General features: G+C 38.5%; 1 protein-coding gene across 1 annotated transcript; it reads right to left on the bottom strand.

The window, feature by feature from the left end:
• Positions 1–437: 437 nt before the first annotated feature.
• Positions 438–24,889, bottom strand: DCAF13 (DDB1 and CUL4 associated factor 13). The gene is made up of 11 exons (XM_044421754.1): positions 24,689–24,889; positions 21,112–21,311; positions 20,256–20,363; positions 17,725–17,814; positions 16,530–16,685; positions 15,582–15,659; positions 12,527–12,609; positions 10,846–11,010; positions 8,557–8,692; positions 1,837–2,000; positions 438–811 (listed from the first exon to the last, which is right to left on the bottom strand). The coding sequence occupies exons 1-11, from the start codon at positions 24,756–24,758 to the stop codon at positions 724–726; spliced, it is 1,338 nt and encodes a 445-aa protein (XP_044277689.1). The 5' UTR covers positions 24,759–24,889; the 3' UTR covers positions 438–723.
• Between the last annotated feature and the right edge of the window lie 58 nt (positions 24,890–24,947).

The raw sequence follows: 24,947 nt of genomic DNA, 5'->3' as shown, positions 1-24,947 counted from the left end.
AGTAATGAGATGTCATATTGTCAAATTAGAATATTCTATCATGATATGTATACTTTGAATGATAGTCAACATTTCACACTCTTTCAATAATACCATTTTTTAAAAGATACAACCAGATACATCAAATACCTGATTCAGCCAGTTAAGACCTTTTAAGTTCTACTGATAAGAATGTTAAGAGCCTGTTAACACTTTAAAATTAAAACTACAATCCTATGCCAGTTTAGACAGAATCATAGCTAGCTGGGGGACACTGGGAGTTTCTAGGCTTTTTTCTCTCTAAACAAAGGATTATGCAGGTTTAGTTATTACTTTTGGCCAAATTATTTCTCAAGGAATAAAAGGCTTTACTGTAGAAATCTGATTTTTACAGTAAATCACTCTGAAGCCTTTAATACATATTTTTGTTTTATGAGCTTTAATTAGACTGCTACACATTTCTAGTCAACACAAATCTTTATTTTAATGTCACATCCTGCCTCTTTTTCATGTGACATAAAATGTGTGCCCCAACAGTGCAACAGGTGAAATGCTACAGGAATAACAAATTAGCACAGACCCTTACAGCAGCCTTTTATAGACACTGATTATTTCACAGTTGCATACTCATTTCAACAATGGCAAAAAAATATTTTTAAAAAGAAATATTTTGGAATAATATCTGCACCAAATGCACAATGTCTTTAAGAATTCAAACACAGCCTTTGACAATCCTCTAAACTATTACTTCACTACAGCAACAATGTGTTTCTTCTTCTCTGACACAAGTGGTACAGTTCCAGGCTTGCTGTGTTTCCGGCGATTCAGTTCCCTAGAAGAAGAAACGTCAACTTTTAGATTTAATATGTTTTACTATTTATGGCTAAAAACAACTATTATTCTACTGTTGCTAAAAAATCACATAAAGTACTGATAATGACTCCTTATCTTTGGAAGATCAGAAATGTGATGCCCTTCTTAAAAGAAAATATAGGATAGAAATGTGGCTGCTTTCAAGACAACACATTAAATTTCAGTGGCTGTCCCCTACCTTTGGAACAGGCTCCCCAGAGAAGTTTGCTTGGTGCCAACTCTGCTTCCATTTCAGTGCCAGGCAAAAAAAATCTCTTCTCCACCCATTTTAATAATTGATTTTAATAATGCATTTTAGATGTTTATTAGTTTTACTGCAATTTTAGTAAAATTGGTTGTTCATCTCAACTAGACATGTTTTTGAATGATCTTGATTAAATTATTACCAATTTCTTATTCATATTTAATTACGGTTTTAATTGTCTAGTTGTAATTTTTCTTGGGTATACCACCTAGAGAATCTATCTACACTACTCGGCAGAATTTAAAATAAAAACAGAAATCAAAAAAACAGATTTGTAGTATGCTCCTACTGTGTTCTACTATCTAGAAACATGTTGAAAGAGAAGGGCCTTCTCTTTCTTTTCTGTAGCCTTTGAGAATAAGGAATCACTGTCATCAATTTGGCCTGCCTTTTCTACCCTACTGACTCAGGCAATTCAATTGCTTAATTCAGCAAATCAATATTATTACAGAATCAAGGCTGGAAATGACCCAATGTGTTATCCAGTCCAATATCCTGTCCTTAAAAGAATATCCAATAAATAAAGCTTCCCAATAAGGCTGTCATCCAGAATCTTTTTTTTTTTTTTTTGGTGAACTTTAACAAAGAAAATTCTGCGCACTGTCTAGGTAGTTCTTCCCAATACTGAACCACTTTTAAAGCTACCATATTTCCTCTAGATCTATTCTGAAGTGCAGACGGTCACCTAAAAGCATGCTCAACATAGTATGCAGTTTAACCAAATAAAATGGGAAGTATACTTTCGCCGACGAGCTTCTCTCATGATGCGCTGCTCTTTGGCTTGACTATAGATGGTCTTTGGTAAGTGGCGATGGCGATTTATACGCTTGATCTGAGGATGATGCTGAAATTTCTCTTTCAGTTTTTGATTGTAGTTCATAGCTGCTTTCTCTCGGGGGGCAAGCTAAGGAAAGAGATATCAATGATAAAACTATATAGATTATTACAAAAGTTGTATTCCATAAAGCAAGCCAGAACAATTTGAGAGGTGTGAGATTTCCTATCAAGTCTTGCTAATAACTATGCACTACTGAGTATAGGACTCTAGCTGCAAGAACTCAAAGAACATACAGAGTTGTTTCAGCCTTGTTATTTAAACAAGATTTAACAATGTTCCACCATTAGTTGACATTTAGAGGATAGAAATGCCAGTAGTCCTAAACAGTGACATGATATTTTCCTGGCTTGTTTTACCAAGGCATCCCATAATACATTGTTTAGTCAGCAATATGTTCTCGACATTGCTGCTGTGCAAATTGTCAATGCAATCCAAATTAAAAGGCTTTCATTTTAATTAAAGGCAATTACTTTTAAAAATTATTGCTGACAGAACCCCACTTTCTACAGACAAAAAACAATACTGAAAGTTTTACACAGGTGAATGAAAACATAATTGTGGGGCAGAGTGGAGAGCCTCCAATATAAGCATCCAATGGAGAGCAAGAAGACCCAAAGAAGCAATATTGCAATGTAGGTCCTCTGAGGTCCACCCTCCAACAATTTACTTCCAAAACAAATTAACCAGGCATCCTCACTTTTTTCTTTTCAATGTCACCTGAAAATGTTTTTATTTCACAACTATTTCAAGTTGGTTCTGTAATGGTTGATTCGTTGCTGCTGGGTTGAGAGCTTTTAGTTGTCAGGTGATATTTACAGACTGATTGTCTTAAATAGTTTTATTATCAATTGATTGCTTAATTTTATCGGTAGCTTTACTTTTGTTGTATTTTCTTACTGTTTAAACTGAATTATTTTAATCTGCTGTTTTGTTTTATCATAGTAAGGCATCCAGAATCTGAAATATGCTATGGCCCCCCCAGATAGTGTCTAAGGGGCCACAGGCTCATATCCTAAACTAAGGCAATATTTTTAACAAAATATATCCAGAAGTGGCACAAATTAATAGAAGCCAAGGATTAGGTACAAGCTGTATCTGATATTCACATTATGTTTAGGGAGTCATAATACCATGAATATTATGATATGTACATACATTCATACACATACAGTTTTCTATGTAGAAGTCAACTTCACAATCAAAATGTTATATGCTTGGGCAAAAATATTGGCATTAAAACGACAGCAAGGTCAGCCATCTTCTAACTAGGAAATTGACAATATAGAGAAAGGAGAATGATGTATTGCAGGTATCACTTATAACTGACTTCACAGGTCTCTAAAAAGCACCTCGAAGCTCATTGCGTGACTTTAGGCCAGTCATGAACTCTCAGTTGAACGTACCTTACAGGTTTGATATGAGGCTAAAATGCAGAGGAAGAAGAATTGGTAGGCACATTGGGTTCCTTGCAAAAGGAGAAAAGGTAGCATATAAATGTAATTGATAACTAAGTGCCCACAGAATGTTCTGCATAAGAGATGGTGGAACCCATACCTTCCCTGTCCTGAATAAACAGATATTACCACCTTTCTGTCATATCTCAGAGTGAAAAGAAGGGGCATCTTACTGAGGAGCTGCAAGGTGGTGTGTCCCTCTGTTACTTCTGGGACTATGATCAAATGATGACAAATTACTGCACACTAATTTTTCAATTAAAAAACCCTGCTTTTGCAAAATTTGCATTACACAGACGAGTACAAATACTGGCCTGGTACTCCTGTTGCTGTAAGACAACTAGACTTCATGTATGTCTACAACAGTTAAGCAGAGTATCATAGGCTTAATTGTCAGTGGATCGTAGACAGGGTAAATCCGTCTGGCTCCTGCAGAGATGCTGTTCTTGCTTGAGTGTTCTACTGATTTTATGTAATGAGTGCAATGCCAAATACATTAATGAGGTAAAAGAAACATGAATGTCAGAACTGATGAATACTTGGGCAGCCACAAAGTACAGCCTACCAAATCAAATAAGCAGTCATCTATGAAAGTCACAACGTAAGCAGTATATTGAGGTCTAATTCAAATGTTGAGGTAAATGCTACAGAGTGTGCCTAACAAAGAAGAATTCTGATCTAGATCAGCCTTGCCCAACTTGGAGCACAGGGAATGTGGGAATTAGTCTTGACTAACTTAAGTCCCAGTGGTTACTATGGGTTTAAATAAAGTATGAATCCAGTGCAATGTTATTTTAATTTGGTCTGCAGGATGCTCTGCACAGATTCTTGAATACTTTTCTTTAGAAGCTTAACATTTTGCAGTATTGCATAAGCCTGAAGCTGAATAATATGTGCTACTATTTGGAAGGGCATTTAGCATAATAACCACTTCTGGCCCTTCAGTCTCCAGTGCTTCTAAAAACAACTGGATTTCTGTGCAATTCAATAGAATATGGCAAAAACCTCAGATTGGTCAATATTGATTCAACCTAGAAATGCAAATGGTGCTTTTAGTGTTGAGTGAACCCACACACACACATTCATCATCTAAATCCATGGGTCCAAAGTATTGTCTAATCTCCTATGGACACAAAAAAGAATCAGGAGGAAAATCTAACATGAGATTAAGCATTATAAATTACAAACTAAGGCGTGTATTGTATTTATTATAATGCGCTTCCCACAGGATTCAAGGATAAGTAAATCATAGCTTATGCTAGGATCCAAGAAATGCCATATATCAGGAATGGGGAATTCTACCAAGCAGGTCAGTGGAAGCTCTCTGCTCCCTCTGAAGGCTCCTCCCTAAGGTTCACCCCCTTTAGAGGTTACCAAGGGCTCTAAGAGGAAGATGGAGAAGAATCACCAGTGTTCTCTCCATGCACAGGTTAAAAAGAGCTAACACTGGACAGGTCCAGGAGAATCAACAGCTGCACTCCCCCTGGCAAAGGTCATCCCACAGGTCTTACCTTCTAAGAGCTAAGAGCTTCCCCAATTGAGGAAATGGCTGGAAGAGCCACTTTGGTTGCCAATGGCCTTCTCCACCTCAGGAAAGCCAACATACAGAAAAGCTGGGCATGAAGGTGACTGCTGCCCTGCACCCAGGTTTCCTTGGGCTAAGGAAAGCATGGGTGCAGCAAAGGTAAGCTAACTTGGTCTCCCCAATAGGGTAGGTGAAGAAACCCTGGCCTAAGAAGTATCCACCCTCTGTCCTACCCAGGGTAACTTTGCAGTATGCTGGCTTTCTCCTGTCAGGAAAAGTCCACATCCAGTGAAACTGGAGCCATAGCTGGAGTGTTGGCTGGAGGAGCTCTGTCCCATTTTGACCAGGGAACAAATGATATTGGGGCTTTGTCCATGCCTCCAATGCCATTCATCCTTCAGAAAGAAATCTCCCCCTAATAATTTAGGATGCCCATACATGAAATGTTCTACTGTTTTATACTAAAAATGACCTCTACTCTGCAATATATTCAGTTCTTAAATTCTAAGTATCAGGCTGCAAGTGTCCAGAGTTTCCATAAGCACTATTCTGAGATCTGCAGGAGAGTCCCTTCTCCGGGAACCCTCCATGAAAGAAATTAGGAGAGTAAGTACCCGGAGGAGGGCTTTCTCTGCGGTGGCGCCCAACCTATGGAATTCACTCCCCAAAGAGGTCCGCCTGGCACCGTCGTTACTGGTTTTTCGGCGCCAGGTCAAGACCTTTTTATTTAAACATCATTTCAATTGTTAAAACATATGATCTGGCCAGGGCAACTTCTTCTTCCTTCTCTTTCTCCTCCTATATTTTTATTTTATACTGATAATTTTAATTTTATATTTGTAAATCAATGTATTTTTTGTATTTTTGTATTTAATGGTACTTTATTATGTACTATTGTATTTCAATGTATTTTATCATGTTGTAAGCCGCCCCGAGGTTTCGGCAAGGGGCGGCATAGAAATGTTATAATAATAATAATAATAATAATAATAATAATAATAATAATAATATTCTAGGAATAGAACATGATGGGCAACCATTACAATTAGAAATACTCTTTTTTCAGTCACTACCACAGCTTATGGGAAATTCTTGAAACTTACATGGTAGTTCAGTGAATATTTACTCACACCGCTAATGGGATTCCTAATCAACAATGAGGTTCAGATGCCACACCACTGCATGTTATGGGTTATTTAACCCATGAAAAGCTGTACTGTCTGTGAATGACCACATTTCCTATGCACCTAACACTTGGGGGCTATGTTGTATGAAGCTGCCAGGCAGCATAGGTCATATGAAGGTTAAACTTGCTTAACCCTCACATTACTCACACTAGGTTCACCCAACAAGCCCCCCCCCCCCGAGTGGAGGCTGCATATTCAAAGTGGTGGTTTGAAGCACCTCAGTCTCACCATAGGTAAATGACCCACATGAACATCCCATTTTAATATGAACATCCCAGTATGTAAAGATGCACAGTCTTAGCTTTCATGTAAATTAGCCTTGGTTAGTATTTTTGCATGAATACCAACAGAACCAGAAAGAAATGTATCCCTTGTTTCTAAGAAGAAATATTCTGCAATACATGTGGGCAACATGAACAAAAAGTTCAACGTATGTTCCATAAGTTTCCATTCCATTTAGGATAAGTTAGCTTTTTCAGGAGACAGATAATTGTGGGAAACGTAATCTAAACTGGTCTCTTTTCTTAGTATCCTACACCTCATTACATTGCTTTGAATGTTCTGAGCAATTTATCTGTAAATGGTCTTGTTCAGTGCCTTTGCATTAGTACTCAGACCTGCAAACAAATATTAATTTGAATCCATTAAAATCCATTAATTGTACATTTAATTCCTTCTAGCTTTATACACAATACTAAAGGGATGTATGCCAATATGTACCCTATTGCATTTAGCAGCGGCAGATTTCATGGAGGCAAAAGGCATAATAGGGCCTAACACCTGCACAATGCTTCTGTTCCCCAAGATTTCCTGGGGCCAAAGGGTCCTATGACAACAGCAATTCTCAGGCCTTCTACGAATGATTCATTAGAACTGGCCAGCAGATACACCCAGTAGGAAAGAAGAGAGACCAATTTGAGGATGGAAGTCTCCTGCCCTCAAGTTTTACATTTCATGGGTCCCCTCAGTTGCCTGTGCATGGAGAGCTCATAGGGAAAATTCTTGCCCTCCCTTTGCTTCAGCCTGTTCTAGCAAACTCAAATCCCTTCTGCTGCACAGCTTTCTCTACAATGTTTCACAAAGCTCTTTGTCTGTCTCCTAATTTCTGTACACTTCTGTTTTCATAAGTAACAGCACAGAAAAATCCAATACACAGTTCTATACACTGTGGAATTAAACATGTTGCCAAGTAATGAAACACTGTGTGTACTATGTATGAAGATACTGAGAAAGGTACAACAGCTTACTACAGTATAGTACAGTATAGAAAAACTACAAGCAAATATATCAAGGAGTTTAAGGTTCTTTGCAACGATTGGAAGAGGAACAGAGAATCAGGAAGAGTATTTGAAAAAGCATTTTGTGCACAAGATGGAGGATAATATCAGGACTAATAATATGAAGAATATCAATAGCGAGAAGTAATTTGTCATCTCTGAAAAAGCTAGAACATGGAACCATCTAATGAAATAAATGTTTAGAATAAGTAGCCATATAATGTATGAGTTCCTTTCCAGCAGATGTAGTAACATGCATTTCACAAACACCCCGCAGCCCACACATGCATTCACCAATTAAACTAATTTGTGGAGATTAGACCTACCATTTAACTTTATACCTCTGAAACGGTACACCTCGGAGACAAATAGGAAATGGTGATTTCCAATATGTCCTACTTTTAAATAGTTCTCTGCACAGTCTGCCTCTGACCTTCCCAGCAGCATCTAATGATGAACTATTAATGTGAAAGGTAGATGTCTGGATCTGCCTTTTTTGCCCTGTAATAGCAGCATCCAATATGGGTTCTTGCAATATGGCCACACTAACTATTACACTGGGATAAATCTTACAAAAGCCACCATGACGGCGATATGAAGAACGTGAAGAAGAAGAAAAGTCAAACTAGCATACACCGTCTGTGTTAAGACATCAAGCTAAACCAGCTTTCTTAGTAACTCTAATCCAAAGCATGCCAAGAGCACTGGAGTGGTGGGGTCAGACTTGGATGAGCTTCAGTCTTGAATGCTGCCACCATCCAGGGCAGCTGCAAACTCTAAACTATGTTTAATCTTAACTATGGTTAGTGGAAGCTAACCTGCTTCAAACACTATGGTTTGAATGTGCCTTGTTTTCACTAGCCATAGCTAAGATTTGAAAAAAATATTTTGTGTTTGGAAAATACAGTAAACTGTGGTTAAGGTAAAAGTGAATGCCCTTGCTCAGAACTGCAATGGAGGAAAAGAGGAAACATGTCCAAATAAGGCTAAACTTGATATAGTGGTAAAAAAATTCTAATACTAAAGAAATAAAATCAAGACAAATTGATTGCAATGAATTATTATTTTCAAGCAACAAATTATAAGAGATCAATATTTATAAAGAAGTTAATCAAGGCTTTTTCTGCTTTGCCAAATTTGATTGTTTTAAAACTATAGAGTCAGTCTAACATTACTTACCACACCCAGCTTTTCAGAAGCATTAGCTTTCCACAAGCGAATATTCATTTCATCAGAGCCACACAAGATATATTTGTTGTCAGATGTCCATTTGACAGTGATAACATGCTGCATTCGCTTTGTATGATAGACCTCTCTAAAAACAACAACAAATTTTAATTTTTTCTTCATGAACCTTCTTTCATTTGGTTATGTACTATTTTATTACTGCAACAAATTAAAACGTATGTTTTAGGGAATACAGCAAATAATATACAGTACCACTATAGCACTACAAAGAAATTACTTGGATATAAAGGCACAAGAAGTTTATCTGATGCACTTATGGAACCCCCTTTTCAAAAATATTTTTATTCCCAGTCAAACATCTTGAATGCCTATTCCCATGAAGGTTCACAGTGAATTTCCATCAGGCTAGATTACCTTTCACCTATGCTTTCGTGAACTGAGTTGGCTATGTAATTGCCAATACTAGGTTCTCAGCTTAATACAGATCAGCATTTGACATTGAGTCAATCAGATGCCTCAATTGATTTGAGTTATTCCAGATACTTCCACAGGAGTGGCATAGGTTTATATTAGCTGTCAATCTAATCCTAAATTATACTTTGACAACACAATCCTATATGTATCTATTTAGATGTAAGTCCAAAATGAGCTTAATGGGGTATCGTCATGAGTGGGTATAAACTGCAGCCTTATTTTTTATTTGCCACTCACTGGTTACATTGGCACTCATTCATATGAATTAATTGCAGTCCTTTAAGTGTGCTGGGGTATGGGGTGATCCAGGGGTAGAAATGATGTGTATGTCAAAGGGCAGTGATTTGGGACAGAAAAAAAATTGGGGTGGGAAGTTGGCTGGCAAGGGGGAAATAAATAATTACAATTAATTCAACAAGAATTGATAGAAACAAATAATTTGGGGAAACTGTTTTTGGAATTATTTCAAGAAATAATTTCATTTTAGAAGAATGCAATAAGGCATGATCTGGATATATTAAATAATATGAAGTGGTGATCTGTTGGAGCAAAAAACTATGGTTTCAAGGGGGCAGTTTTATATTTTGGTCCTCAGACCCACCAACTTTGTCTTATACTTAAGTTCTTAGGTGCATAATTTGTCTCTCAGTCTCACGAGTCTGAGATCTGAATGAGGGCTGCTCTGTCCCACCATGAAAACCATTTTGTGGCAACAGTCATCACTTTCTCAACCTTCCAGTTGTGTCCACTGGCTCAAAAATGATGGGGACCTCTGATTTAGAATGAAGACACCCTTTCATTATCCTAACATTGAAATACATGGCATTTGTACTGGCTGTTTATTCATATAAGGATTTTGTTGGTGCCAGTTTTGTCAAATACAATTTTAAATGTTCCAAAATTAGAACTTCGTACTATTGTTATGAAAACAAAATCATTGTATACAAATTTAGCCATTATCCCCTTCTTTTAGCTGTTCAAATTCTCTTTACCAATACTGCCTTTTGCTCTTGTAATAGGGCTTAAAAATCATTCACAGACTAGAGCAATACAATAGCATATGGGTGAATAACTTGACTCTCATTTAATCACACAAACATCTACCTCATTTGCCAAGGGCTTTTAATGAAGTTAATAAACAGCATATATCTTATTTCTCATGTCTTCTCAAGTTTCACATTCAGGATTCAATTAGAAACAAAATAAGCTGTAGCTTCAGAGCTCTTGGAACTATGACACAAGCCAATTTGGAGAAGGGAGCATTCCTATGGCCCCCCAGACATCACATTTCCAGATCTGAGGTCAGACACACATTTTTTCCTCTCCTCTGGAAAAACTCGCCTCAAAACCTGCAGCTGCTGCCAAGCAGTGTCAGCAGTAGTGGGCTAGATGCATCAGTTGTGTGTTCCTGTATAATACAACTTCCAATGTTCTGGTGACATGCAAGTGCAAAAATTTACTGGGTAAACATAAATCCTTAGGTGTTCTGAAGTAGCTCTTTGGATTCTGTCTAAAGCAAGTATGCAATAATATTAAAGGTATAAACTGAACAAAGTAAACTGTTTTAGAAGAATTTCATTTGTACAATGCAATATAAATTAAGAAATAGTCAAAAAGTGAATACTGGACAACTTAACAAAAAAAATTAAAATTCATTAATTCATTAAAAACATTCAAAAATTAACTAATGATTTAAAACATGCAAGCAAGAATGATATACTATATTGAATAAGTTAAAAAGAACACTTAAGCTTGGAAGCTGAGAAGGATGGGTGACAAGAGAGGCTTAATTGTAAAATCACTGACCTGCTGTGCCCTTTGTCTACAGGAAAAATACGAATAGATTTATCAAAGCTGGCAGACACAAATTCTTTCCCAGTAGGGGAGTAATCCACATCAAGGACTGCAGACACATGATCCATGTGAACTATTAAAGGCTTGTCAAGAAACCTCATATCAAAAGTATACAAGCTACAAGAGAAGGAGAATAAAGACATTTCTCTCAGTTCCATTATATTTGATAGTTCAAGTACTGTAGTAAAGGCATGACCCCAGGTGGATAAAGTCTGACATAATCAAATATATTTCAAGTATCTAGTATTTTTCCTACTTAGTTAACATATTAAGAGCACAGTCATATTGACTGTATTGCTGCTGCTCAGATGCTCCTGAGATTCTGACCTAAGAAAGCCGGTTAGTGCAGAACTTTCTATACCAGCTACAGGAAAGATGGGTCTGGATAAGATCCCCAACCTCCACATTCAAGGCTTGAGCACTTCCTCTGACCTTGGAAGGGTTTTACAAGCAATCCTATGATTCCTGGAATGCTCACCCAGGAACCACAGGATTGTTCTCTCAGAGCTGCAACCATTCATTTGATTAAAAACACCTAACCTCCATGTTTTGCTGGCATCTTGGGAAGCAGCTGTGTCATTCATTTTTAAGCAGCATGTGTGCATTCAAGCCAGTACACAGCTTCATCACTTTCAGGGGGTCAATTGCCATTAAGAGTCTACTTCAGTGAACTGGCACTTTGTTCCTAACACATTAAATACAAGTTAGGTCTCATCAGTCCAAAGAAACTTACTTCTCAGTGGGTGGACTGGGGATCATAAGCTAACGCATCTTAAAATCCAGGTATTTTAGTTTAACTAGATTTTGGATTGAGCCATGACAAATGACCACTGAGGGAAAAAAAACCTTGTTTAACTAAAAAAAAACACATTGATCAGAAAAGGTGTCTCATATATGAAACCCTGAGGGTCTTAATTTCCACTGAAATTCAAGTAGCATTAAATACATGAGAAAATGCATGAGCTTTGATAAACATAGGATCATACTTTATGAAACACTTTATGGTTTACAAACATTAAAAAGAAAAAAAATGCAGTGAGACATTTAGTCATGTGGAGCAATATGCCAGTTAATAAATAACAGGATCAAAGAACTGTATAAAGAATAGCCATAATGATAAACAGCATAAGGCAAGAAGACTTAGTACTTGCACCTCTCAATCAAAATCCTATGTTGTATAGCCGCCAAGAGGGCCAGGATATGCAATCTGGAATAAAACCACCTTAGAAATGTTGTCGGATTACACTACAATACCTGCCATGGCCCCTTTCAGATTAGATTGCTATAATACACACTATGTAGGATTGCCTTTGAACAGTATTCAGAAATTTCATCTGACATGTACCAATGGACTACTGAATGAGCCAATTTTGCGGATCAGTATTTTATTTGTAAATGGTGATATCTATTTTAATTTATGATTGAGTCCACAAAGAAGGAAAAACAGGGTAAAATACATTAAATAAATGTTCACTGAACTAAACAGAATAGCTCTTTGGATTTCAGTTAAACTTTAAAATCCAACAGCCTTCTTGTGACTTTAATGAAATCATTTTCTTAGTCAAAACTTAACAAATGCAAACATCCTAAATGGATCTAAACAGAGAGCAGACAAGACTAAAATGATTCTTACTTGTAGTCCTCATTTGCAGCAGTGAAAATAAAAGCTTCCATGGGGTTCCAACAAAGTGTATTTGTTCGCATATCCAAGATAACCTTAGAAATTTTTAATATTGGGAAAAAGAATAAAATATAAAGTTTTCAAGCATTTATTGCACAATTTATAAAAGTTACACAAATGTGTTAGCAATTTTCACAAAATAGCAATAAAGAGAACAGAACATGCTGGCAATGGGATCAAGGATTTCCTATTCCAGAAAAATAGCGCCAGAGAGGTAAAAAGATGCACCCAAACTCAGTACAAAACTGTGGTAGAGGTGCGTGCCAACGCAAAAATTCAGAGCAGCACCACCATCACCTAAAATACACTCAGAACAGAGGGACAGGATATCATATCTATCCAATGGATCCTTGTTCACAGCTTCTCAAAGAATACACTTCTTATGACATGTATCTGGACATGTATCTGGGTAAGGTTTGCCTTCCAAATATATTTGAATATACTAGGTTGCAGAAGGCTGCTGTACAACAATCGGAAGAACGTTGCACGTAAATATACATCACAATCCTTCCTGAAAAAGCAACTTCCTGATCATTACACATTTGTTTTTTTCCAGAAGCAATAGATCAAGTGACACCTATTCTTATATAATATCCATCAGTAGTGTTGCATCTTTACTGCACTGTGCTCAGAATTCCAGAAATGGAGCCGCCTCTGTTATTTAGGGTAGGCTCGTATATAAGATACATATTTTGAAATTACATTACTTGTTTTAAAAGTGGGCCTGGAACGTGCTGGCAGAAATTTTCTTTGCTGCTCAGGAATTTTGCAACAAGGCTTGAAAAATGCCAGATGGCAAGAAAGAGAGACTGACCTGATCCTCTTGCTGAAGGGATAAAACTGACAACTTACTCTAGCCAGACTCCTACTTGGCAGAAGGCTGATTAGTTGAAAAGTATTAAGTAGTCCATATGTTATATGGTCCCAGCTGAAAGGGAGCTTCAGCAATACTAGTGACAGCTGGAAGATATTGTAAGTCTGTTACCCTCAGTCAATGAATACCTTTCACCTTTCCTGAACCTTGAAGAGCCTTCTAATTTTTCATTCTTGAAGACAATTATTTGCACATAATAATCTTGTACTACTATTTGTCAAACAATTGCAGTCATGCTACTGAATTAGAGAAACAGAATTTTTGTTACATAATGTAAGTGATTCTAATAGACAGGCAATTTTTATATGGAACTCAAGCTGTACCTATTAAAAATAATGAATATTTTGGGAAAAAGGAAAAACATGCATTTCACATAGCTTTTAAAATCTGCCTACAAGCACAATGTCTATACAAGACATAAATTATAAAGGAGAAAAGTGTTAAAAAACTGTACAAGTCAGTGTCCATGGTTTCTTCTTGCATGTCCATTAGCAGGGGTGGTCATCACATGGCCACTACCAAATTTGCCAACAAAATTTGGCACTGTAGCAGTAAAAAGGGGAAATTTTCCCCTTATTTTCAGTGCAACAAACCACAGTTTACCACTGAAATCACCTACTTTTTCCTTCAAAATCATCTCCTTCAGGCCAAGAGGGGGGAAATGGCCCCAAGACTCCTAAAATATGCCCACACTGATCTAAAATACATTTTTTACATTATATATGTCCCATGTATTTCTAAATTAAAAGAGTCTAAGCATGTGCCACTACTTATTTTATTTATTAGTACTTGTTGTTGTTAGTTGCGAAGTCGTGTCCGACCCATCGCAACCCCATGGACATTCCTCCAGGCCTTCCTGTCCTCCACCATCCCCTGGAGTCCACTCAAGCTCACACCAACTGCTTCAGTGACTCCATCTAGCCTCCTCATCCTCTGCTGTCCCCTTCTTCTTTTGCCATCTATTGTTCCCAGCATTAGGCTCTTCTCCGGAGAGTCTTTCCTTCTCATTAAGTGGCCAAAGTATTTGAGTTTCATCTTCAGGATCTGGCCTTCTAAAGAGCAGTCAGGGTTGATCTCCTCTAGGACTGACCGGTTTGATCACCTTGCAGTCCAAGGGACTTGCAGGAGTCTCCTCCAGCACCACAATTCAAAGGCCTAAATCCTTCGGCCCTCAGCCTTCTTTATGGTCCAGCTTTCACAGCCATACATTGCAACTGGGAAAACCACAGCCTTGACTATACGCACTTTTGTTGGCAGGGTGATGTCTCTGCTTTTTAGTATGCTATCTAGATTTGCCATAGCCTTCCTCCCCAGGAGCAAGCGTCTTTTAATTTCTTGGCTGCAGTCCCCATCTGCGGTGATCTTGGAGCCCAGGAAAATAAAATCTGTCACTATCTCCATTTCTTCCCCATCTATTTGCTTGGAAGTGAGAGGACCGGATGCCATGACCTTAGTTTTCTTAATGTTGAGTTTCAAGCCAACTTTTGTGCTCTTCTCCTTCACCCGCATCAAGAGGCTCTTTAGTTCCTCTTCACTTTCTGCCATGAGAGTGGTATAATCTGCGTATCTGATATTGTTGATATTTCTGCCAGCAATCTTAATTACAACTGGTTATTCATCTAGCCCCGCCTTTCTCATGATGTGCTCTGCATATAAGTTAAATAGGCAGAGCGACAGTATACAGCCTTGCCGAACTCCTTTCTCAATTTTGAACCAATCAGTGGTTCCGTGTCCAGTTCCCACTGTTGCTTCTTGACCCGCATATAGGTTTCTCAAGAGACAAATAAGATGGTCAGGTACTCCCATCTCTTTAAGAACTTGCCACAATTTGTTGTGATCCGCACAATCAAAGGCTTTAGCTTAGTCAATGAAGCAGAGGTAGATGTTTTTCTGGAACTCCCTAGCTTTCTCCATGATCCAGCATATGTTGGCAATTTGATTTCTAGTTCCTCTCCCTCTTTGAAATCCTGCCTGTACTTCTGGTAGTACTATAGCAAATACAAAAATACAATTGTAGCAAATACAAAAGCAGAACTTAACGGACAACTTCCCTCACAAGGTTAAAAAGTGTGTACATGGTTCACACATGTACATATACACACTACACATGAATTTGTACAAAACATACAGTACCTTCTTCAGCGCAGTTGACTGTCTCATGTCATATAGCACAATATTCCTGTCCGAAGCACAGCTTCCCAAAAGGTACATCTGAAAATTGGTTGTACAGTCAACTGTTTTGTAAATACCATTTAGAATACTTAAACAAAAGTCACAGGTGCAGAGAACAGGCACAATATGTTCAAGAGCTGTTTTAGCCAGCATTCATATGTTTCTAACAGTATTTTCTAGAAGTGTGTATATGCAGCATTATCAGGTCCTGTTGCTTTAAAAAAAAGACAATGGAGAGGACAAAATTTAAGAATTTTCCCAGCTCTCCTGCCTTTAAAACCTATGAGAATCTAAAAATAGTATCAGTACAGATGGGGTAATAACAGGGAAAGGGGATCTCCTGTTAGACTTAATAATATATGTCACTAAAGAAAATTTCTGAAAATGTAGGCTTTTCAAAAAAAAAAAATCCTACTTTTCACCTTAGACTACATTGTCTTTTTACTGCTTCTGCTCTACATTCATCTGCCAACAGTCTCCTGTGGTTTTCTTCTTTTAGTACCCACTTTCATCACAGCCCTGTTCAGACACCTGAAGCTGAATAGAATGAATATATAAGGAAAGGGAAAGCTCTGGCCCAGCCTCTTAGTTGTACGTGTCATCCCACTACTGTTCTGTTTTGTGAACATCTCCCTCATCCCTGTTCCACTGCTACCCATCCAGCTGTTTCTCCTCTCCCAAAATCAATCCTCAAAACTGCCCAGGCCTTCCACAGCCTGTCCTTTGCTATGGTTTCTACAGTCATTAAAAAACCTTCTGATCTCACTTCACCATTCTCTTATATATTCAAGTTAGCTTCCAAGTCCTCTAGCAGCATCCACATCTATGCCTGTATTTCACATGATCACTACGGCATTGCTATTTCAAAAAGAAACACAGACATTATAGTAGAATAAATAAACAAATTACCTCAATTGGATTGAATTTAACACTGCTTACACTATCAACTCCCCAAGTCAAAGAGCATAAAGGACTGGTTCTCTGTTCATCCCAGATATCAACTTGATGACCACAAGTAGCAAAAACAGGTTCCTTCCAATGGTGATCAATTCCAGTATACACTGTCTTTAAAATATAAATTAACAAAACAGCACCAATTACTGATTTGATATCAATGGGGTTTTGTGTTACTGTCAAGACAGGGAGCCATGAAGGACATCAAAAGCAGTCTAGGTGAGGATGCCTCACTCTGGCTCTTGCAGCAGTGATTGTTGTGCAAGAATTATTGCTCCAGAAACCTATTGTGGCTCAGAAATTCAGCAGCAGAGTGGCATGTGGACCACCCAAGAACAAGAAGAGGCCTGTAGGCAACCTTGTCTCCCTAGCAACTCTTACATATGCTGCCAAAGGCCAGAGAGTGTTAGAAAAAGGAATAACATATTCATTTGAAGAACACAGTTCACCATTGATTGAGTAAATCCCACTCCATGAGGGATCCTTAGCATCCCAATTGCTTTTTATTACTTCAAATTTACTGTAAGTTACTTCAAGAATTTTATTAGTAAGCACAGTATAAACATGCCAAAAACATAAATAAGGATGTTCAAATTGCAGTTATCAATCTGTATACACTACCAGGAGTACCTCAAGACCACCACGGGCAGTGTCCAATACTACTGCTGAGCCTCTGCATTTTCTCTTGCATCCACAGGAATCACTACATAAAAGGAAGCTTGCAGTTCCTGCAATAACCCTAAAAATAAGACAGAATGTCCAGAAAAGGACCGATCAGTGGAACTACCGCACTGATCTTCCCTGTTCCAGAAAATTGTGTCTGGATTGTATTGAAACCTGCCAGCTTCCCATCCTGCTAGAGCTACTAGGATGCTGCCCCCTTTTTTGGTAGTCTTGATATCAGACTCACCAGCTCAAATATATACATCTGGATCCCATAGTTTACCTTAGCAAGAAACAAATGGACAAGAGATGTGACAGGACAATTATCACAAACTAAGAATGGTAGTAGAATAGTCATGTGAATACTGTCTGATAAAAGGATTCAGTGACATTCCTTAATCCAGTATCAGTTTGCTCCAGGTTATATTCAATTAAAACAAAGCCTGCATATGAATGTATAATGGAAAGCAAGATAAGAAAGTAATACCTTTCCAAGAATTGTATTTATTGGTTCTTCTGCTTCCCCATAAGCTGGCCCATCCAGTTTCCAGTGCTTCACTGTTTTATCATCACCAACCTAATGATTTTGGAGAAAGCAATGAAAAATTAATCTCCATTCTTTGGTATTTAAATGGGAACACCAAGTAAGCCTACATACAACTGCACTCTTAAAACTACCTCTCAAACACATGGAAGTCCCACTGAAATCAAGGAGTCTTACTTCACGTCAATGAGTTGCCAGTTGTGCTGTGCACTCAGTGATTCCATCCTGGAAAAACAGTTATTTTCCACTTTTATGTCTCCCTAAAACATTTAAAAACTTTTATGGAAGCTACAGCACATTTGCAATAGTGAAGAAAGTTGTCCTGAAGAAAATTGATTTATTCAAAACATGACTTTGGAAGAGAGCTTTGCAAATACCCTGGACTGATAGAAAAATGAACATGTGGGTCCTGGGTCAATTCAAGTCAGAACTTTCCATGGAAACAAAAATGATGAGACTGAAGCTGACACACTTTGGGCTCATCATGAGAAGGCAGGCCTCACTAGGGAATGTTAGGGAAAGTCAAAGACAAAAGAAGCAGAAGACGACCAAATACGAGGTGACTCGAGTCCAGAAGAAAGCCACAGTCTTGACTTTACAAGAGCGGAACAGGGCAGTCAAGAACAGGACACCTTGAAGGGCATTCATTCACAAGGTCACCATAAGTTGGAGATGGCTTGACAGCATGGAACAACAACTGCACATCTGTAAGCAGCACAGTGCACACAGAAACATATGCATGAATCAGAATAATCAGCTATATGAATGCCACAAAGCTGAATGCTGTTCTAAGGCTGAAATTTTACGCATGCTTGCAAGCATCGAAATACTCAATGGGACTTTCATCTCTGTAAACACAGATTGAAGCAGGCTGCAAAACAATACTTCAACATTTCCAAACAATGCCATATTAGATTATTTTGATTCATTTCACAATAGTCATCAACAGACACATGGTCCTACCAAATACAGATTTATTTAAGCTGAAGACTTAAATGCAGGGTCATGAGTCACATAATTTATTGAACTATTTGCTAGGAAACAAAATAATGAACCAAATAACTGGGCACACATTTTATTTCTGATGGCTGCCTCCAGTGGTGTCATTTTGCTGACAGAAGCAGTTCCATCAGCAGAACTGGGGCAGAGGGAGGTTTCCGATTCCCTCTGCTGCCTCCCCATGGGCCACCAACATCTGTTTTAGAGGACTAGGAAACACCACGGTACAGATTTTCAAGCAGTACAAAGAAATGCAGGTGTGAGGAGAGGGAGAGACAGTTCTGCGTGTTAGTGGATTTTACATTCAATCTTGAGCTACATTGATCTCTACCATTCAGTCAGCTATAGTCTTCTTCAAACAAAGAACACATCAATTCAAGTTCTTCTATGCCTGTTTGGAGCCACAAAAAAGAGAACAGACACCTGCAATAGCATGTGTTGCTTGAAAGACTGCTTCATGCCTCAGAGAGCCAGTGTGGTGCTAGAGAGCTGGACTATTCATTTATTTATTTAAAACTTTTTTAGATTATCCCTTACTAAAGTCTCAGGACGGTTTAACAATAAGACAAAAAAATAAAATAAATCAGAGCATACTAATCAATTTCTGACAATGAACCCCATATTAAAATAACAGACAAACCTTAAAATATTGGAAAAATAAAAAAAGTTTTAGCCTGGCACCAAAAAGACTAAAGTGATGGCGCCAGGTGAACCTCTCTGGGAAGCGTATTCCACAGTCGGGGCGCCATCGCAGAAAAGGCCCTTCTTTGGGTAACCACCATCCTAATCTCCTTCCAGGAGAAGGGCCTCTGACTAGGACATGGGAGATCCAGGCTCTAGTCCCTATTCATGCCACGAAGCTCCCTGGGTGACTTTGGGACAGCCATTGATTCTTAACTTGGTCTAACTCATCAGGGTGGTGTGAGGATAAGAATGGCAAGGAGGATGACCATGTAAGCCACCTAGGGTCACTTACAAGAGGGAAAAGGATGGGATACCAGTGTAATAATAAAGGAACCACCCTCCTGCCCATGTTCCCCAGTAACTGGTGTACATAGGTATACTCCCTCTGATACTGGAGGTGGCATTAGCCATCAGAACTAGTAGCCACTGATATGCCTAGCATGCCCATGTATGCCAACTGGGGTTGTGCTGTTACACTCATGCTCTCCTGGTGGATTCCCATGGGCAGCTGACTGGCCACTGTATGAACAGAATACTGGACTAGATGGATCTTTGGCCCGATCCTCCATGGCTTCATTCTTATCAGTCTACATGTGAAGTTGAGATCTTTGCCCCAACATCCATCACTTTACACTTCCATGTCTACAAATAAACTTAAGTAATGAGAGCCCTAAAATAAAAGTACTTTATTTTGTTATTAAGAAAAGAAAATGCAGTACGGAATAAGATAAAGGAAGAAACTAAGTTCAACAAGCATTCAAACATCTACCAATTTTCTCTATTACACTTACAGTGAAAAAAGATATACCGCAAAACCGAGTACACATTCCTCTCACAAAGCCCTCATGTGCCTGCAATGTACGGATGCATTCACGCTTCATCAAGTTCCAAATTCTAACCTGTTAAAAAACAACAACAAAGGCATATTTATTTGTTTAGGGGTGAGCACTGTAACAAAACAGTTGACACCCATGTGAAATCTAGAATTTCACATTTAAGTATTTTTTTATTTTAAAGATGTGGATATTTCTATCAGTTTTTATGGTTTTCACTACTGCATCTATCAAAACATACTATGCAGTCCCATTCCGGGAGCTGAATGGGAACCAGGCACATAAAACTAACACAGGTTTTGGTGGCTAGAGTTGATTTTATGATTTGGCTTTTGAACAGTTTTAACTCCTAGAGTTTCAGGTGAAGTGGACTGTCCTTCCAAAGAAAAGCGTAAGGCCCAATTTTCACATGGTCCAATGCACAATTAATCATTTGTCATAGACTGTTACAGTGTAATATTCTACATGCTTACCCAGAGGGCAAATTCTTCTGGAGTTCAACAGGGTTTACTTCCAACATACAGACTGCAGCCCTAGGCAGCTTCTATGCCCAAAATAACTGTAACATTTGTGGCAGCCCTAAGTCAAGACCACATGTTCCCATTTAATTTACCTTTATTCCAGGGCACAGGAGCCAAGTGCTTCTTAAATGCACCCTTATGCATTAGTTACAAGCACACACATGACCAAAATACTTTACACTTGTTCTTACATAACTGAAAACAAAGCAACAACTACACAAAAAAAAATAACACGATCCTTTCCACTAACTTTAAACTTAACTTTAAGAACATACATTCTTAAATCCACTTACTTCTCCATCACATGCACCAGACAAAAGTGTCGACAAGCTGTGTGGATGCTTAGCCATGCAGTTGATGCCATCTCTATGACCATCCAACGATGCAACAAAGGGCTTTGCAAATATTCGTTCTAGTTTTGTTGCATTCAGAGCCCGTGTATATTCCCGTGGAAGTTCAAAAGGATGTAATGCAGGATCATAATTCCTTGGAACTGTAAAACAAACAATTAAATGAGTATGATAGAAATGATAGCTATAAATTTTTCTTTTTCTTTTTATGCTGTCTGCAAATACATCATTTGCTACTAATAGCCCAGAAACAAAAATGTAATTCATTGCTAGGATCAGCTTTACATTTGAAAAGCAGACATAACTTGCCAGCACCCTGTTTAAGCAGACTTCCTTGAGAGCTTGATCATAAACTGCCCCCAATGATTTTTGTTCCAAAAACAGTTGCTTCTCCTTGGGAGAAGGACTTGTGCTCCTGTACTTTATGTAAAAAGTGCCATGCACAGGGATGTTGCCAATGACATCAGCTATAGAGTCAAGTCTTGAAAATCCCTCAATTCAAGCTTAACCATCTGACTGAATAGGCAAGAAATCAAAGGCAAGAAGTCAAAAGCAACTGAGCACACTATACCTTTGGAATATTATTATGATTGTACTCCTAATACAACAATAAACCTAATTACATTACAGTAAGGGAAAAGAGAAAAAAGAAAGAAAAACCTGAACAACAATAATTATAAGATTATTGTGCTTTAGGAAACCCTTTGGTGAAGAAGTTTTCATTTTCTCATGAAAAAAGCATTTTCTTATTGTCAGTGATTAGTGTATGATTCTCAGATGACCCTAATCTGTAGACAGCTTGCCAAATATAGCAGGTATCCCAATACCCATTATTTGATAAGCTGCATATTTAAAATGCAAGAAACATGCATCTACAAATGTGTGCATCATCCATATGCATAGGTCAGCAAGACAGGAATGGTTGCAAACCACTACTGAGCATACAGTTGATGATAAGCCTGAGTTTGCCCTGCACAATATTCAAAATGTATCTCATCTCAGAAGAACTGTGCTGCATGAGTCCCAAACTGCACCAACTACAGATCTTACAACCAAAATGGCACACAGAATTACAACAGTACCTATACGCCATTGACACTCTAACTGCAAGATAGCATGAGCTGCAGGAAAGGAGAACAGGGAAAAAATCTCAGTGCTTCTATGTTTAATAAAATCAAATTTAAATCCACATTCCTATTCGCTACTTCCATTAACTCCTAATTTATATTATGGTCACTAGAACAGGATTTACACACTAAAACTGATAATAGAACCAACCTTCCTGACCTGGCATTCTCCTCATCGTTTAGACAGCAACTTCTGACCAATCACTAGGCTACCCAGGATTGATGGAAGCTGAAATGCAAAACATCTGGAGGGTGCCAGCCCAAGGAAGGCTAAAAATTGGTCACAAGTCACTGCAGCTCTCAGCCTAAAATAGCAACTAAGCACACTGCTCATTCATTCAGTAGAAAGCTCTCTCACCCTGAATGAGAAAGTGCCCAGGCATCGCCCTTGTAAGAAAGAAAAGGGAAGGAAGGCTTATCTTGACTAGGTGTCTAAACTGACTTACAAAGTACAGGGAGGCTTGTGTTTTCAAAGATTGCACCATGAATGATTGCTGCTAATAATGGAATTGTTGCTTTCCCCATTTTATGTCTCACCCCACTGTTTACAATTTTTTCCCTCCCACTATATATACTACATGTAAAGCTGAAGCTCTCCATAACAACCAGTGCATTTGATGAAATTGGTTTTAGTCCACAAAAAAGTATGCCAGAATAAATTGGCCAGTCTTTAACATGTCACAGCCAAGACTATTTGTTGTTTTTAAATGTAACCAACTAACAAGACTATTTCCTTTGTGGAAAATATTAGCATAGTTCAGGGAACCTAGAAATTTTTTCCCACTTGTTTAGCTTATTTTCTATGTGCATGGGAATGTGAAGAAACAAGCAGAGACTGGTGAGAGGGGCAAAAGACAGCAGAGATGCTTAAGGCACTGTGGGGAGACAATGCATTTTTTTCTTTTTGGCTCCAACTGAATGCAAAAGTGTCACAGCTCAAGAGACACATTCACATTTTTGAAACCACCATAGCAATACAAGAACAGCCTAAGAACATTGGAAGATCCATGCTAGGTCAGACCAGGGTTACATCTAATCCAGCACTCTGTCCATACAGTGTCTATCCAGTTCCTTTTGGGGAACACAGAAGCAGAACATGAGTGCAACAAATGTAAATCTGAAGTTGAAAAAATGTTTCATGCTAAGCAGCAGATGGCCAGCCCTGTTAGGTGCTGGCAATGTCTCACTGCTTGTAGAAGTTTTCTTCTTGAAAAATCTGTGATAATCTGGACAGCTTATGTTGTAAGCCGTCCAGAGAAGCAAATAATGGACGGCATACAAATTTTATAAACAAACAAACAAAAAATGTACATTTACTTTTAAATCACATCCCTGTGATGTGGGAACTAACAGATGGACAGAAAAAATGGATACTTCAAGCTTCTGCAACTGAAAATAGACTGTACTCCAAGTTTGGAAGTAAAAACACTCCACCATATATCACTTGATCAACTGAAGAGATTAGTGCTCTTGCTATGTTGGAATGTATCTTCTATAAACATCAAAGTTATATCAGTGCTTGTTTAGATAAATGGACTGCTTATATTAATGTATGCATTTGAAAAAATATTAATGCTTTCCCCTTGAACCTTTTTCCAATATCAAGGTGATTACTGTATATTGATAGGTTCATGTTATGAATTCTGACCTCCCCTCTTCATACCTGTGTGTGCACGGTTATTATCCTGTGTTGCAAACGAAGATTTTAAGAAGAGGGAAAGAGTAAGTAGATAACCAGCCTCTTATGTTCTCCAGCATACTGCCTCTTATATCACAGGTTATGTACAGCCATCAGGAATAGCAGCTATCAATAGCCTGATCCTCCTTTTAAAGCCATCCAAATTAGTGGTCATCACTTCTTGTGACAGTAAATTCAGTTTATGCATTGTGTGAAAAAAGTACTTCCACTTCTTTCTCCTGAGCAGCAACTTCATGAGATGATCCTAGATCCTAACATTATGAGGGGATGGGAAGTCACCCAATCAACTTTCTCCACACCATAAATACTTTCCTGCACCTCTATTAAGTATTCCCTTATTAGCCTTTCTTTTAAGTTAAACAGTCTAAGATGTCTTCCCCGCAGAAAAATTGTTCCAGTCCCTGGATCATTATGGCTGCTCCTTTTTCAAGCTTTACAACACCCTTATTCTATATGGGGTCACACCACTGATTTATATTGGGCCACTTTTAAGATGAAAACCTTTTCTGACTATCCACTAAAGAAACCCTCTTTTCAGACAGCTCCCTTCAAACACCCAGCCCCTCTTTTCTACGTAATACAGCCTTCCTCAACGTGGTGCTGTTTGGGGATCGTGAGAGTCGTAGCCCAATACATCCGGAGAGCAACAGGTTGGGGAAGGCCGGCCTAACGGAAAGCCTGTTTCTGTGCTCACCCCGTTGAAGGTCGTGCTTGGTCTCGCGCACGTAATCGTCCGGGTTCCGGCTCAACACCTTCACCTTCATCCTCGGTGACTGAAGCTCAGCGACGCTCTCCGGTGAACCACATGGACACACAAAAACCAAACCCGGGAAATAACTTCCGGGTCAAAAAAGAATCTTGGGTGCGTTCGTCGGCTCCCGACCACAGTAGAAAGCAAGGGGCGGAGAAACAGAGCCGGCAATTCCACGTCACGCGAACGTACTGGGACACTA

The sequence above is a fragment of the Varanus komodoensis genome, unplaced genomic scaffold (assembly GCF_004798865.1).
Source record: "Varanus komodoensis strain SLA01 unplaced genomic scaffold, ASM479886v1 scaffold12, whole genome shotgun sequence".
NCBI classification, from domain to species: Eukaryota; Metazoa; Chordata; class Lepidosauria; order Squamata; family Varanidae; genus Varanus; species Varanus komodoensis.
Note: the sequence above shows the minus strand (reverse complement) of the source record. Positions and strands in the feature narration are given on the sequence as shown.